This window comes from Schistocerca piceifrons, chromosome 4 (assembly GCF_021461385.2).
Source record: "Schistocerca piceifrons isolate TAMUIC-IGC-003096 chromosome 4, iqSchPice1.1, whole genome shotgun sequence".
Classification (NCBI taxonomy): domain Eukaryota; kingdom Metazoa; phylum Arthropoda; class Insecta; order Orthoptera; family Acrididae; genus Schistocerca; species Schistocerca piceifrons.
Window position 1 is genome coordinate 795078725 of NC_060141.1, and position 14682 is coordinate 795093406.

At 38.6% G+C, this 14682-nt stretch overlaps 1 protein-coding gene across 2 annotated transcripts in view; it reads left to right on the forward strand.

Moving 5' to 3' along the window:
• Window positions 1-12900, forward strand: part of LOC124796302 (FK506-binding protein 2) — a 140637-nt gene extending 127737 nt beyond the window's left edge. Inside the window, exons 2-5 of one of the 2 annotated variants that reach the window (XM_047260427.1) lie at window positions 1214-1377; window positions 9675-9787; window positions 10032-10121; window positions 12394-12900. In XM_047260427.1, coding sequence (XP_047116383.1) covers window positions 1214-1377; window positions 9675-9787; window positions 10032-10121; window positions 12394-12576 — 550 coding nt within the window. In that variant the 3' untranslated portion in view covers window positions 12577-12900. The remainder of the gene's footprint in view (window positions 1-1213; window positions 1378-9674; window positions 9788-10031; window positions 10122-12393) is intronic. The other variant, XM_047260428.1, reaches the window with a different exon arrangement.
• Window positions 12901-14682: the final 1782 nt, after the last annotated feature.

Genomic DNA, 14682 nt, shown 5'->3' on the forward strand with positions numbered 1-14682 from the left:
AATAATGTGAGCAGTGATGGCTACACCTTGGGGAAACAGTTCGGAGTACACAACGCCATCACTGTTCCACCGGATGCGTAATATTCCTTTTCGTGGATGCGCCCAAGTTTTTGTAAGGAGAGTTGCTGCTTTGTTTGGGCTCAACTATTTTTTTCTTTTCCCTATGTTAGTTCAAAGACACAATTTCTCTTCACCAGAGTCAATAGAGGATAGGAATGGTCAGTGGTGTTCACGAGCCAATTGATGACGACCGAGCAGATGTGCACATATGGCAACCTGCTGATTTTTGTGATTTTGACTTAGAGCATGCGGTACCCGTGTACCTGATTTTGGAGTCTTACCCATTGCATGCAAATGTCGGACAATGGTGGAATGATCACAGTTCCACATATTTGCCAGTTCTCGAGTACAATCTTGTGGATCATTGTGGATTAATGAATAAATTCTGAAGGTCTCCCTGAATTTGCCAAAATGATCCCCATTAAAATGAGAAAACAATTTTCTTTCGTGCTGTCCAATGGCATTATCCCCATACATGGCACGAATGTTTGTGGCTGGCTCTGTTGCTGTCATCCCTCTGTTGAACTCAAACAGAAGAACGTGTCACGATTCTTCCTCGTGGCACTCCATTTTCTATCGTCCACAGCCCCTCTCACTATGTACAAATGAGAAAATGACAGTATATAAAATCAAATAACAATAGTAACTAAAACATAAAAAATGACAACTGGTAAATAAGCCTGCAGCAACCAGAGTACTAACTCGCAAGACAAAAATGCAACCAACTTACGCACCAATCAAATATAAAATTAGCCTACAAATCGCAAAGTTGTATAATACATTAATATAAAATTAAGCACAACCTGATTATCAAAATAAATCTGACAGTCAATAAATAAATCCACAGCAACTGGAGTACCACCTCACGAAACACACTTACCTATGTAAATAGCTGTATCTCTGTACCAGTAAAAATTGGACACATGCTATATGGAATTCCTCCTGAAACAATCTGTATAGTTGTCAAATCATATAAGGTGTTTTGTAAAATGAGTGAATATTGCTGAATAGGCCCCCACAGTATATCCGTGCTGCAGATCCCACGCCATCTTAACCCTCCCCCTCCCCCTGCCCCCTTCCCCTCAGCTTCCTGTAGCATGATCTATGTAAGATGGCAGTAAGTGAGAATGCCTGGGATTGCCGTGTGTTGCAGCCATGACCGGGACCAGCCATTCTCGTTCCAGCTGGGCGTGGGGCAGGTGATCAAGGGCTGGGACCAGGGCCTGGTGGACATGTGTGTCGGTGAGCGCCGCCGCCTCGTTATCCCGCCTGAGCTGGCGTACGGCGACCGTGGGGCGGGTGCAGTCATCCCAGGAGGTGAGTGCTCTTTCGCTTTTGGCATACCACCTTTAACGGCATGCTGCTTCCAGACAGCTGCGAGAACGAGACGTGGTGACAAAATGCCATGCAGTAATGCCTCTACAGTAATTCCTATTCCTGAAAAGATACTCTGCTCAAAAGAATTAAGGGAACATTACTTTGGCCATCTCTAATACTCCACTGAGCAATAATTGAAGACTGTGTATGTTACCAAATTATACCTTTATCTTTCACAAAGTAAGTACACAACAAAATGTGATTACATTCTCTATAATTTGGATAAAAGAAACTGAAATGTGAGACTGATGTCGAAAACAAAGTGGAAACAATCAATCATCCCATCATCTTGTCTGCTTTTCATTGGACTTAAGAGAGCTTTAGTAACATGTGTGCCTTCTATGAGCAATTTATCACTGTCCAATTCCTACATGGTGTACTCTTTATAAGTCTATGGTGCCAGGGCCACTCCCGTATGCATCTGCTCTGGGGTATCTGGACAACGCCATGGCACAGAGATGTCCAGATGGTCTTCCCGTGGGGCTGTAATGCATCAGCAAACTCTTCCACATCAACTTGTAAATGGAGAGGGATTGGCATATGCAGCAACATGACTGAAAGTCTATCCTTTTTGGCTCAAACACGTAGTGCTTGGCACTTGCATTGCATTAAGACATAGCATTCCATGTGCTTGGCTGAATACAACATCCACAAATGACAACTGGCATCTGAGTACCTCACAGAAAACACTTGGACATTGTTACTCATGTCCTTCTGAGCGGTCACCTGGCAATATATTGCATAACACAGCTAATAGACAGCGAATGATTTTAATTGTTGTCTATGTTGAAAGTAGAGATCTCAAGCTATACAATAAGACTACAGGTATCTCCTCTATCAAAATAATTTACCACCTGGGCATTGATACATCTTTTGATTATTTTGAACAGTGTATCAACGGCCATTTCGACACTGAAGAAGAATGAGGCTCCAGGTCATGATGGAATAGAAGCAGAGGTCCCGAGATATAGTCGGGCCATACCTTACACATTTATATAACGAATACCTACTTTAAACAAAAGTACCAGGTCTTTCGAAGACAGTGGACGTGGTCCATCTGAAAATCTGAGAGGATAATGATCAAGTAATAGAGAAGCCATGTCAGCCAATGCACCACCTAAATGCAACTGGGAATATTACAGAATAATTTTTCACTCTGTAACAGTGTGTGCACTGATTTTTAACATGGTGCGGGACTGAGACACAGCTTCAGTCTGTCAGGAACTTCATAATGGGAAGTTTAAAAAAAACTTTAGTGTGAACAATTGGTAATTTTAAGGACTCTTTCAGGCACAGACTCCAAGCAGTATGGATTTTCAAATGGAAAGATAGACAGAGGACACCAGTAATTATTGGAATTTTGGTGGACTTGCAGTAACATTTGATAATTTATAGTTGCCTGTCTTATCATCAAGAGTGAGGGGCATTAGTTGGATAATGGCCCTGTTTAATTGCCTATGAGATTTCTGTTGTGACAGGAGAGCGAAATTGACTTCCCAGAAAGCGGTTTAAGAAAGAGCTAATCAAATTATATCTGCAAGGCTTTGTTTGCAGCCCCGTGTCTTAGACATTGAAGATGCAAACCAGAAATAATGGCAAACAAATTCTACAAACGCTTTGAGAATGATATGGAGAGAATAAATTTGTGATTGCCACACAAGATAGTTTTCCTAGTGCCTAGAGGGAAGTTGTCGAGAGCAGAAATCCTATAACAAAAATAACTGACGAGTAGCCACAATGACAAGAGGCCATCAGATAACTGGGGTTGCTGTTACATGAGAAATAAAATTTCTCTTCCCATTCAGCATATCTGGAAAAAAAAGAGGCTTTATATAATTAACAAATTAGCAAATATATGACAGAAGAGATTTAACTCAGATTATAAAGTATCACAAAATTAGAAGACCATTCTTTAGCCATTGCAGGTTATGGAGCCAATAGCACTGCAAGTTTGGCTGAAGAAGGGAGACATCCAAATAATTATGGAAATCCTAGAAAAATCTGTGAGAACTAAACAAGAAATAAAAGTGCAGCCTTTCCAAGAATTTTGCCATTCTTGGGACACATCAACAACAGGTACAAGTCTGAGCCCTAAAGGGAAATGATATACTAATTGACAGAACATGGAACTTCATCTGCATCGACATCTATATTCCAATTGAAATCCCTGTGGCGTATGGTGGAGGTTAATTTGTGTACCAATGTCATTTTCCCCTTTTCCTGTTCCAGCCACAAATAGCTCCCGGTAAGAACTATTGATGGTAAGCCTCTGTGTGAGTTCCAGTCCCTCTATTTTTATCTTCATGGTCTTTTCACGAGATATACATAGGAAGAAGAGATATATTGGCTGTCTCATCTAGGAACTTACTTTGTGGGAACAGCAACAGTAAAAAACACCATGATGCAGAATGCCTCTTTTAGCATCTGCCACTGGAATTGGCTAAGCATCTCTGTGACACTTTCGAGATTACTAAATGAAGCTGTAATGAAATTTGCTCCTCTCCTTTGGATTTTTTCTGTTTCCTCTGAATCCTGTTTAGTATGGATCCCAGACTGGGGATCAGCATTAAATTACTGGTTGAACAAGTGTTTTCCAAGCTACTTCATTTGTTGATGGACTAAATTTCTGAGGATTCTACCAGTGAATCTGTCTGCAATCTGCCTTGTCCACTATTAATTTTATGTGTTTGTTCTCCTTCAAATCACTCTGTTCACCTACATTTGGAAGTAAGTGCTTCCACTGGTTGCAATCACATAATCACACAATAAGGAGTCTTTCTGTCTATGTATTTGCAATATGTTAAATTTATTTATGTTGAGCGCCAATTTCCACTCCCTGCAAAAGTGTCATCCTCTGCAAGTTTTCCTGAATTTCGCTTCAATTTTTTAGCATTGCAACTTCTCTGTATACAACAGCATCATCCATAAAAAGCCTTATGGAACTTCTGAAGTTATTCGTAAGGTCATTTATAATTGCTGTGAAAAGGAATGGTCCTCTGACACTCCCCTATGCCATGCCCAAAGTTACTTTTAAGTCTGGACATTTATTTCTTTTCAGAGTAACATATTGTGTCCTCTTTGCTAGAAACCCTTCAATCCAGTCACAAGGTCATTGTGGTATTCCTACTCGAGCTGTTTGGAATAAACGAAAGTCAGTAGGAGTAAAAGAATGCCACATCAGGTGGGAGGGGAATGCATTAGACAGTAGCTACGGATAGAGGGTGACAGGAATTTCTTCCAGTATAATACAGTCTCACTAATACTAAGAGAAAGGGCTGTCGAACAAATTTAACAAAATAACAAAGGATGTTTTTTTATTGAATTAGAAATCACCCAGGAGGAAAGCAGTGTTGGAGTAGCCACAGCAGTAATTCATGCAGGAGACTCATAGGAGCTGGCAAACCAAAACCAACAAAAGTGTGGGAAGATGATACAGTAGTGGCACTATCACAATAAATGAGGAACGCCAACAAAACAGGATACTATGTGAGGACTTCAGAGACATGTTGCTTCTGACTTGCTGCAACGAGGGCCTCTTGTGGAAGGTCATGGAATTGTGGTTCCAGATACCCTGAGTGGCCTCAGCAAGGTGTGGGATGAGTGCTGGAGTTTTATGTGCAGCACCTAAGTAGATCAAACCAGCCACATACAACCCATTTTTGTGTGACTGTCTGTCTCCATCTCCAGGATTCCACTTCGTGTGCCAGAAATGAGTGCACATGCAGGGTGTGGTGCAGCTGTAAGGTGGGGAGGGATATTGAAGACACCTCACATACTGTAGCCAGATTGAAACTTCTGTATACAGGAGAGGTGTGTTCCCAAGAACCAGATGGTGAGAGGTCTGGATAATAAGCGCCAGCTAGCAGGCAACATGCATAATTAGAAACACGGAGTTTGCCGTTATGTTTGTACTCAATGCATTTAATGCAGTGATTCTGAACCTTTCTGAGACCGGTAATCTCTGAACGAGATATGATATCAGCCAATTCCATCAAGAACATTTTAACACTTGAACTAATTTCAGAAGGAAAAAAGGAAGCAACTGAACACATCAACTATTAAAATGATGAAGGATTAATATTTATGAATAAAACTCAGATGGTTCATGCATTCTTTACCAAACCAAGAAATATCAAGTGAATGACAGTCACTGCTGCTTGTTGCTAACAATATAGTTTGAAGTGAGTCACTGAACATCATAAGTTACACTAAGAGCTCATGCTATTCTTAGATTTTGTTTCCATTGTACATAAGTTAGACTAAATGTAATCAGTATTATTAGAACTCCTATTCTGTAAAAAATCTTTTGCATCTTTATGGAGTTGAGGAAGTTGTAGTTTGGCTTCACTTTTTCTGTATGAAAGTTGTAGAATAGTTGCTATAACTGCTGACAAATGCTACAGGATGCACAGTAAAATAAGTAAAGAAACCAGTAAAAACGGGCTGCAATGCTTTTGGCAAACAAAATATTTTTCAGAATGACATTTTCAACATATCTGAAACTGAAAGACCAGACTCAGTGTATATTATCAATTTTGATTTACGACTGAGTGCCCCAGATTATCAGTGTGGAAACTTCACAAAAGGCCACTCAGCGACAGTTCAGAGATGGGAAAACTAGTGGGCTGAGGAGGAGATTGGATTGAGGTGGTTAAGACTTCTATGAAAATAGGTGAGTGATATATGCGGTCAGGTGAGTTGCATACTGATGGCAGTTACAATATTTCAGTTATCACCTCCAGAAATAGTTAAACAATTTATTTTGTGTTTGCAGATACAGGTCAGTATTGAGCAAATTGAAATCCCTGTGACACAGTACCATCACACTCCACTACACAAGCCAAAGCAAAATGGGCAATGAATAGAGTGGGAGCACGACAATATAATTACTTATCTGCATTTGAAGGGTAATCAGCACTGCAAATGGAATTGAGTGGACATGTATTATGGGATGACGCAGTGGTTGGTTTGTGTAGACGCTTCTTGTGTAGTCATGCAAGGCTAAATAACGAACAATGGAGAAGCAGACCATCTGTCTGTGAAGAACTGGGAATCGTAAAAGAAGTGGAGGCACGGTGATACTGGAAAATTGTAAACCATCCTTGAATTGCACAATTTTAAAACATCATGAAGCTCGCCATCAGCTGGGTTCTGCAGCAGCTCACACCTGTTTATAAAGCCCACTGTAGCAGTGTGCAGTGGAACCTTTGCAGTTGTCGTGCCACTCTTAAGTGATTTCTTTATCCATCTGATCATCTTGGAAGAATGCTGTGTGTTTTGTTATGACCCTGAGACAAAGGAGCAAAGCGAATGGTGGGCAAATGTGAATTCACTGCTGCTGAAAACAACAAAATCAGGCTGTGGCACGATGCTAACAGACGGTCCTTGTAAGTGGAAAATCATCAGACGAGCATACTACTGAAATACCCTGACAGTGCTGTGGGAGGTTGTTGAAATGGAGTGTCATGGGATCTTTTGTGGGTTGGCAGGAGAGCCAACACCGGGTTACTAGAGGAAGCCGAAAGGCACGCGTTTTAGCTCATGCAGGCTGGCGCGAGGTCTGGAACAGGACAAGGAAATTAGAATTTAGAAAAAACGGACGTAGCTCATGGAATACTTAACTTTAATCCATTAATGGTGAACATCGCTCTTGACGGTACATTATTCATAATGTCAATAGTAACTGGTAATGGCGCCTTGCTAGGTCGTAGCAATTGACGTAGCTGAAGGCTATGCTAACTATCGTCTCGGCAAATGAGAGCGTATTTTGTCAGTGAACCATTGCTAGCAAAGTTGGTTCTACAACTGGGGCGAGTGCTAGGAAGTCTCTAGACCTGCCGTGTGGCGGTGCTCGGTCTGCAATCACTGATAGTGGTGACACGCGGGTCCGACGTATACTAACGGACCGTGGCCTATTTAAAGGCTACCACCTAGCATGGCCTATTTAAAGGCTACCACCTAGCAAGTGTGGTGTCTGGCGGTGACACCACAGGAACCTGTCCAAGGCAATGTTTTAGCTCCATGACAGGTCATTCTGCACAGGATTCAGTCGCAGATGGTGCTCCTCTGGGCTGTCAGATTTTGTCTCACCCTCTCATTCTACTCGCATGGCAGCCAGTGACCTCCTTATCCTCTCTCCTCTGGTGAAGAACCATTGTATTACACAGACATTTAAAGTATGATGATGACGACATTTTAAAGGTGGATAGTTTCCCTAACAGACAAAATGCTGGCTTTTACACAAGCTCTCTGCCAAGTTATTTGTTTCTGCGAAAAATGTCTCAGTGAAGTCTGAATATGTAGAGGAGGATTAATGTTTCCAAATTTAATGGTCACAGCCTGACTTTTTTATTTTTATTTATTTGTTGATTGATATTATAATTAAAGCTTTGACTACCTCTCATAGAATCATGGGTCAGTAGCGACATAAAATGTGCAAATGTGGCTGAATCGAGCCAACACAATTCCAAAATACTTGGTTATATTTTGTGTTCTTCTTGGGTATTTCAGTGACTTTTTTTCCCCTTCTCTAATCCTGTTGAACCCCAATTGCTCTAATTCAAAGCAGAAAGACTTAACAGTTTACTGATTTCTACAAGATTGCCTGTGATGGCCATGAATTGAATTTGTTGATGCAGTTTTGTTTATACCTTCGGAGTCTTAATCTCTCTTAAGTTTAAAACAAGCAGTAATTTTACTAAATTGAAAGATATGCATTTTAATTTTCAGTGTTTTTTTTTTAAACAAGTGAGAAACCTGTCAACAAAAAAATGTTATCTGCAGTAATTTGGCTGGAGTTCTTTAAAAATGTATCTGTATTTTTTAGTAAAAGTGAGATTTGACTGTGTAGTCTTCATCTGAAGAACTATAATGAAAAACATTTCAGATTCAAAATTCCAGAAACAAAATAAATTAATAATGATAAATAACAGTGTACCTAACATTACAAGTGTTAAAAATGGGTATAACAAGAGGAAAGGTTTCAAACCTAGCGTGTTAGTGGGTACCATAATGGCTTTTCCTCAGATGGTTTGGAATATGCACTGTCCATCAAAAAGTTCTGAGACCAATTTTGTTCCTGGCATACAAAGAACATTAGCACCTTAATAGTGCTGCCACAGCGTGTTCAAAAGTCTTTTCAACTTAATTTTTGAGTTTGTAAAAATATGGTGGTCTGCCTAATTTCTTGTATCAGTGTCACAATCCGCAGTAAATTATTGTTCTTGACCCTTTACTGTTTTATTCCTATTTAATTTGTAGCATCTGAAGTTCTTAATACTCCACAACAGTTTAAAAGAGAGCAAAAAATAAATTAGGCAATGAAATTATGAAGCAATAGGCAACACTATTGTGACCCATTGATAGTGAATGCTGCTGGTGTTTGTTATCCTTACCACATTTGATTAAAAGAGGACAGCGAAGCAATTCAGAAGTTTGGTTCTATATTTGTTAAGCCAAAACACAGATATTACAGAGATGGTTCATCAACTCAAATGGAAATCCCTGAATGAAAGATGATGATGTTTTCATGAAACACTATTGAGAAGATTTTAAGAACATTCACATTTTCCTTGGTCCATTTGCGAGTGGAACAGGAAAGGGAATGATGAAGGGGGAGGGGGGATTGGTGGTGGTGCAAGTTACCTTCCACCATGCACCATATGGTGGCTTTCAGATTATATATTTAGGTGTAGAAAGCAAGGACCACGCCAGTTTGATCCCTTTGCCTGTAAGGTTCTTAAAGGAACATAAAAGCAAAACAATTACTGAAGAGATGTTTGGCATAATAATGTAGGGAGAAAAGTGAGAAAATAGACAAGTTACATCTTTAAGCACTCCTACAGAAATACAGTTTGGAAAAAACGTTAGTATTATTTTTCTGTTCAAGTGAAGGGAAATTGCCTTTGATCCATTCAGTTAAAATTACTGCCTCCTTTCTCTTTCTCTCAAATGCTTAGAATAATTTAAAAAAAAAAAAAATATTCCTGACTGTCAACTTCGCTCTGTTAAATATACAAATTCTATCTAAAGCGACATAGGAAAGTCAGATTGGGACTCGAACTCAGATTTCCCACTTACCACAAGCAATTACATTACCGTTACTCTATCCAATCACACTCCCTGAACTGACCCAAACTTCTGTGTCACACACCTATCTATTTCTTCTCATACATTCATCATCAAACATATAAATTAATGTGTCTGAGTCATGGCTTTGTGAATTTTCTCTGTTTCAGGTGCAACACTGACATTTGAAGTGGAGCTTCTGAGCATTGGCGATTCACCACCGCCAGTGAATGTTTTCAAAGAAATTGATGCAGACAAGGACCAGAATCTTTCAAGGGATGAAGTAAGTAACAAGACAACAAAATCAAAAATCTGTAAAGACTGCATGTGATTATATGGGCAAGGTATTAACAGAATTCAAAAAATAGATACTGCATGTAGGTACACAGTAAGAGATTTTTTGAAGCTTTACTAACATTGGAACTAACAGTGCTGGCTTGATACAAGTTTGTTTTAAGGGATGAACTTGTGTAATAAACAAATAACATGAGTGGGACCTCAAAATTAGCAACTCTATCAAACCCTAGGGGCAGCAGAACAATGCTGATGCAGGTCATGCTGTGAATATCTTCAGGGAAATAGATGCTGATAAAGACGACAATCTTTCAAAAGATGAGGTAAGTGATACTGCAAGCTATGATCCCTTCTTGTTAAGGCACATGAGTAAATGAACTGCTAATCAGTGTAGTTTTGCCACAGTTCATTTTTCTGTTTGCATTATGTAATTTTGGATGTAGAAATATACATAGATATGAAATTAGAGATAGCATACAATGTGTGCTCAGCAGTTTTTTACACACCTGCAAAATATAAGTGGTCTACCTTCCTGTGCAGATAGTATTTGATGATGATGGTGACGATGACAGTTGCACAAGAATGACATCTGTTTTAGTCAGAGGAACTTAAAACTATTTATTCAAAGTAAACATAAAGCTGATTCTTATACCAAAGCAGTTCTTCAGCTCATTTGTTCAAAAGTTGTGAAGACCCCAAACTATGAGGTTAAGTCAATTATTATCCGCAAAGCAGTTATAAAATTTTATTGTAATCAAATAGGAAACTTCCAAGAACATCATTTTTCGACATAGTCTCCTTGTTTTTCAATGCTCTTGGTCCATCATGGTACAAGCTTCCTGATGCCCTCCTAAAAGAAGGTTCTCGGTTGAGGTGCGAGCCAGTATTTCACCGCTTCTTTCACTGCTTCATCCGAGGCAAAACGACGGCCCATTAATGCCTGTTTGAGTGAACCGAACAAGTGATAGTCGGAAGGGGGCAAGATTGGGGACTATATGGAGGATTTCAAATCCTTCAAATTTGAGTTTCTGTAGCATTTCAGCAGTGTGGGCAGCAGTATGCGGACGGGCATTGTCGTGCACAAACACAGTACCTTTTGACAGCAATCCTCGGCATTTGTGTCAAATTGCAGGCTTTAGCCTGGCAGTAAGCATCTGTGTTTATTGTTGTACCCCTTTCCCCATAATGTTCCAGTACTGGACCTTGTGCATCCCAAAAAACTGTAAGCATCAGTTTTCCTGTGGATGGTTGGGTCTTGTAGTTTTTCTTGCATGGCGAATTTGGATGTTTCCATTCCATACTCTGCCATTTACTCTGCAGCTCGTAATGATGGATCCATGTTTCGTCACCAGTAATGATCCTGTCTAAGAAGTTGTCCCCTTCATCACCATAGAGATCCAAATGTGTTTTGCAGATTTCCAAATGTTTGTTTATGCAACTGTGCGAGTTGTTTTGGGACCCATCTTGCACAAACTTTATGAAATACAAGTCTGTTGTGGTAGGTTTCGTAGGCAGAACCATGACTAATTTGCAGACGATGTGCTACTTCGTCAACAGTTAATTGTCTATCCAAAAGAATCATTTCACGTGAACGCTCAATGGTTTCTTCATTTGTGGCAGTAAACGATCGTTCAGCTCCTTCATCGTGCATAACACTTGTGCGACCATTTCGGAATTTTTCGATCCATTTGTAGACACTCCGTTGTGGCAAAACACTGTTCCTGTACTGTACTGCAAGTCTTCAATGATTTTTGGCCCCTGATACGCCTTCTGACCACAAAAAATGGATCACTGAACGTTGCTCTTCTTTGGTGCAAATAGACAGCAGAGCAGCCATGATTAACAGCACAGCAGTGATAACAAAACTGACCTAGGAGCTTGAAAATTGCAAAGATATAACAACAAATAAACAAAGCATATGTCACCAACGTAAAACGACAGTACTAACAAAATAAACAAAATTGCGGATAATAATTGACTTACCCTCGTATATGTAGTTTGGTAGGCTGGAGGTATGCACTTAGTGCAAGTTTCTCTGAAAAAGTAAAAAGGGGAAAGATTTAACCTTTCAACAAATAAACACTTGCTGGAAAGAATAACCAGGGAAGTAGTTTTCAACATTAAGGCAGATATTTTGAAAATTGTGGATGATGTCTCACAATCAGAAATATAGTAGTAACAAGCAGTATATGTAAAAGGAAAATAGTTCTCTGTAGAATTCAACCTTATGCCACATTGATGATGATGATGATGATGCATTGCAAAATTTGAGGTATTTAGATCCAAGTTTTTATTAGAATATAACTTTCTCTTATTTCAAATCAATGAGTTTACTCTTATCATGAAATTGGAAACTGGGAAATGCAAAAAGTCACTTTTTATGTCAAACAGTCCAAATATCAGGTAGAATTGCAGAATATTAGATATCCATTTGCAGTAGATACGTAGACAAGTGTAATAATGTAAACTTACACATTTTTATTTTTTCTTTGCTTTTGACTGCCTGGCTTGTTTACTAATTTTTATTAATGTTTCTTCTGCAACTAGTATTTCACTTTGTCTTCGTTTAACATATTATACGTGGCTTTGTTGTAGGTCAGTGAATACCTGAAGAAACAAATGGTAGCAGCTGAAGAAGGAGGAGACAGTGAAGAAGTGAAACGTATGCTGGAGGACCATGACAAACTTGTTGATGAAATATTCCAACACGAAGACAAGGACAAAAATGGCCTCATATCTCATGATGAGTTCTCTGGTCCAAAACATGATGAACTGTAACACTTTGTGAATACCAACTGTGTGCAAATATGCATTTACTGAAAAAGACTACTGTGTGTGTGTGTGTGTGTGTGTGTGTGTGTGTGTGTGTGTGTGTGTCAAACCTTAAAAGTACATTGCTGTTTAAGAAAGGAAGATATTGTGCGTATGTGTCCTTTCCACATTACTACTACAGAAATTTTTCGATATTAAATTATTGTTCAGTGGTTTATCAGCACAGACAATTTTCAAAAATTAAATTGAACATTGTGAGAGGTTTTTTTTATATAAATATGAGAATACGTTAAAGATTTGTGATGGTTAATAAAAATTCTGGAAAAATAACTTCTTTAATCTTTTACCTTAAGATGTTTAAGATAGATGTCACATATCCTGGATTCATTCCCTGAAAAATTTGTAACGGTAAAGATCATGCAAATGGTATGAAGTCTATATTCAGTTTCAGCACACTTTTTAGATACTATTGACTTGTGGCCTAAGATTATTCTTCCATGCAGATATTTTCTGCTTGTTATTTTTGTTCTTAAGTTGGTTAAGTTAGCAAATGCCCTACTGGTTTGTTTAGTCCACTATGAAAGGGTTTTTAGAAATATTAAGGAAGTTATTTAAACTGTAAGAGCTTTGAAATCACCACAATTAAAATAGGCCAAACAAAACACTTTGGAGATCAATGTTAGTAAAGTGATTTAAATTATGTTTACTGTATTTTTATCGGGCTTCTTATCTACGTATTCATCTTTGGCATAAGATATTAAACAATATATAATTTATATACAAGGCAATGCACACATATAGATAAAAGTAAGATAATACAAATAATGTTATACAATCCACATTTGTCTGTGTACAAATTTAAATTATTATGTGGTATTAAATTAGGAAGCAATACATATATACTTCACATTTGTGAACATTGCAGCAGCAACAGCAGATAATCTATGTAGATGATCTTATGTGTACAATTAGTTTTGCAATTTTGCAATACACTTCATGCTTCTGCCTGTTCAGAAGTGTTTACCTTTGACACCAGAAAAGGTTATGGTATTAGTAAGGTGTCAGTTTTTGTTAGATGTTGTTAGATGTTGTTCTGTGACAGTGTTTGCCTATCTTAAGTGCCCTCAACCCATATAATTTTTATTTGCAGAATTACGGTTTCATCAGAAAATATGGTTATCAGCATCCATGTTTAGCCTTAGACTGTTAATTTAAATAGTTCTGTTAGTGACCCTTCAGAGACACCATATTTAATAAAATTGTTCTCGTAAATATTATATAACTGTTTTAAAATTATCATTAATGTGCTTCATGCTTACTGCTTGGTTAAAATTGCCCTGGAAGGAGCTGATCCAATAGTTTGACAGCGTGGAATGCCATACATTTAAAGCCCAGGACCAGTTATTGAGGGGCTAAAGGCAGAAAATACTTGGGGACGGCAGAATATTAAATCTTAACATGGTTTCAAAAGGATGAATAACAAGGCAAAGAAACTTTTTACATAAACGAAGAAGTGTGAGAATGGTTGGAAGTAGAAATCAGTCAAAAAGAAATCTAGTGTCTTGCCAGAAATTATGTGAGAAGTTGTGTAACAGATGACAAATAAAGCTCTAGATTTGGTCACCTAGGGCGCATCTTTCAAAATAACAAAACTTGCTAGAGACAGTGCTGCCAATTCAGTGTCTACCATGCACCTGACAACAGTTGAAATGTACCTACAGTGGAATTCCAATTATCTGGAGACTCAACACGGTCATTTCTTTAAAATAAAAGACGGAGACTAAATTTGTGTATACATACTAGTGTAATATTAATTTATTACTACAAAACAATGTGGTTTAGATTTTGTACAGTACTGTACTTACATACATTGTCAGTTCTTGAACATACTGTTTATTTATTTGGTTTGCTGTCTTCAGTCATTTTTGTGCAGACAAGTCTTCATAACCCCTTGACAGTGAGCAACCGTATATGGTCACATTAAAGCTGTTGCTCCATTCATGTGAGTTTCAGTGTCAAGACATGGAAATGTCTCACAAGCTGGTCTTGCGTCCTGCTCAGTGACAGTGTCATCCTCCTGGCCATCAGTTTCTTCTCTCACACTTTGAATGA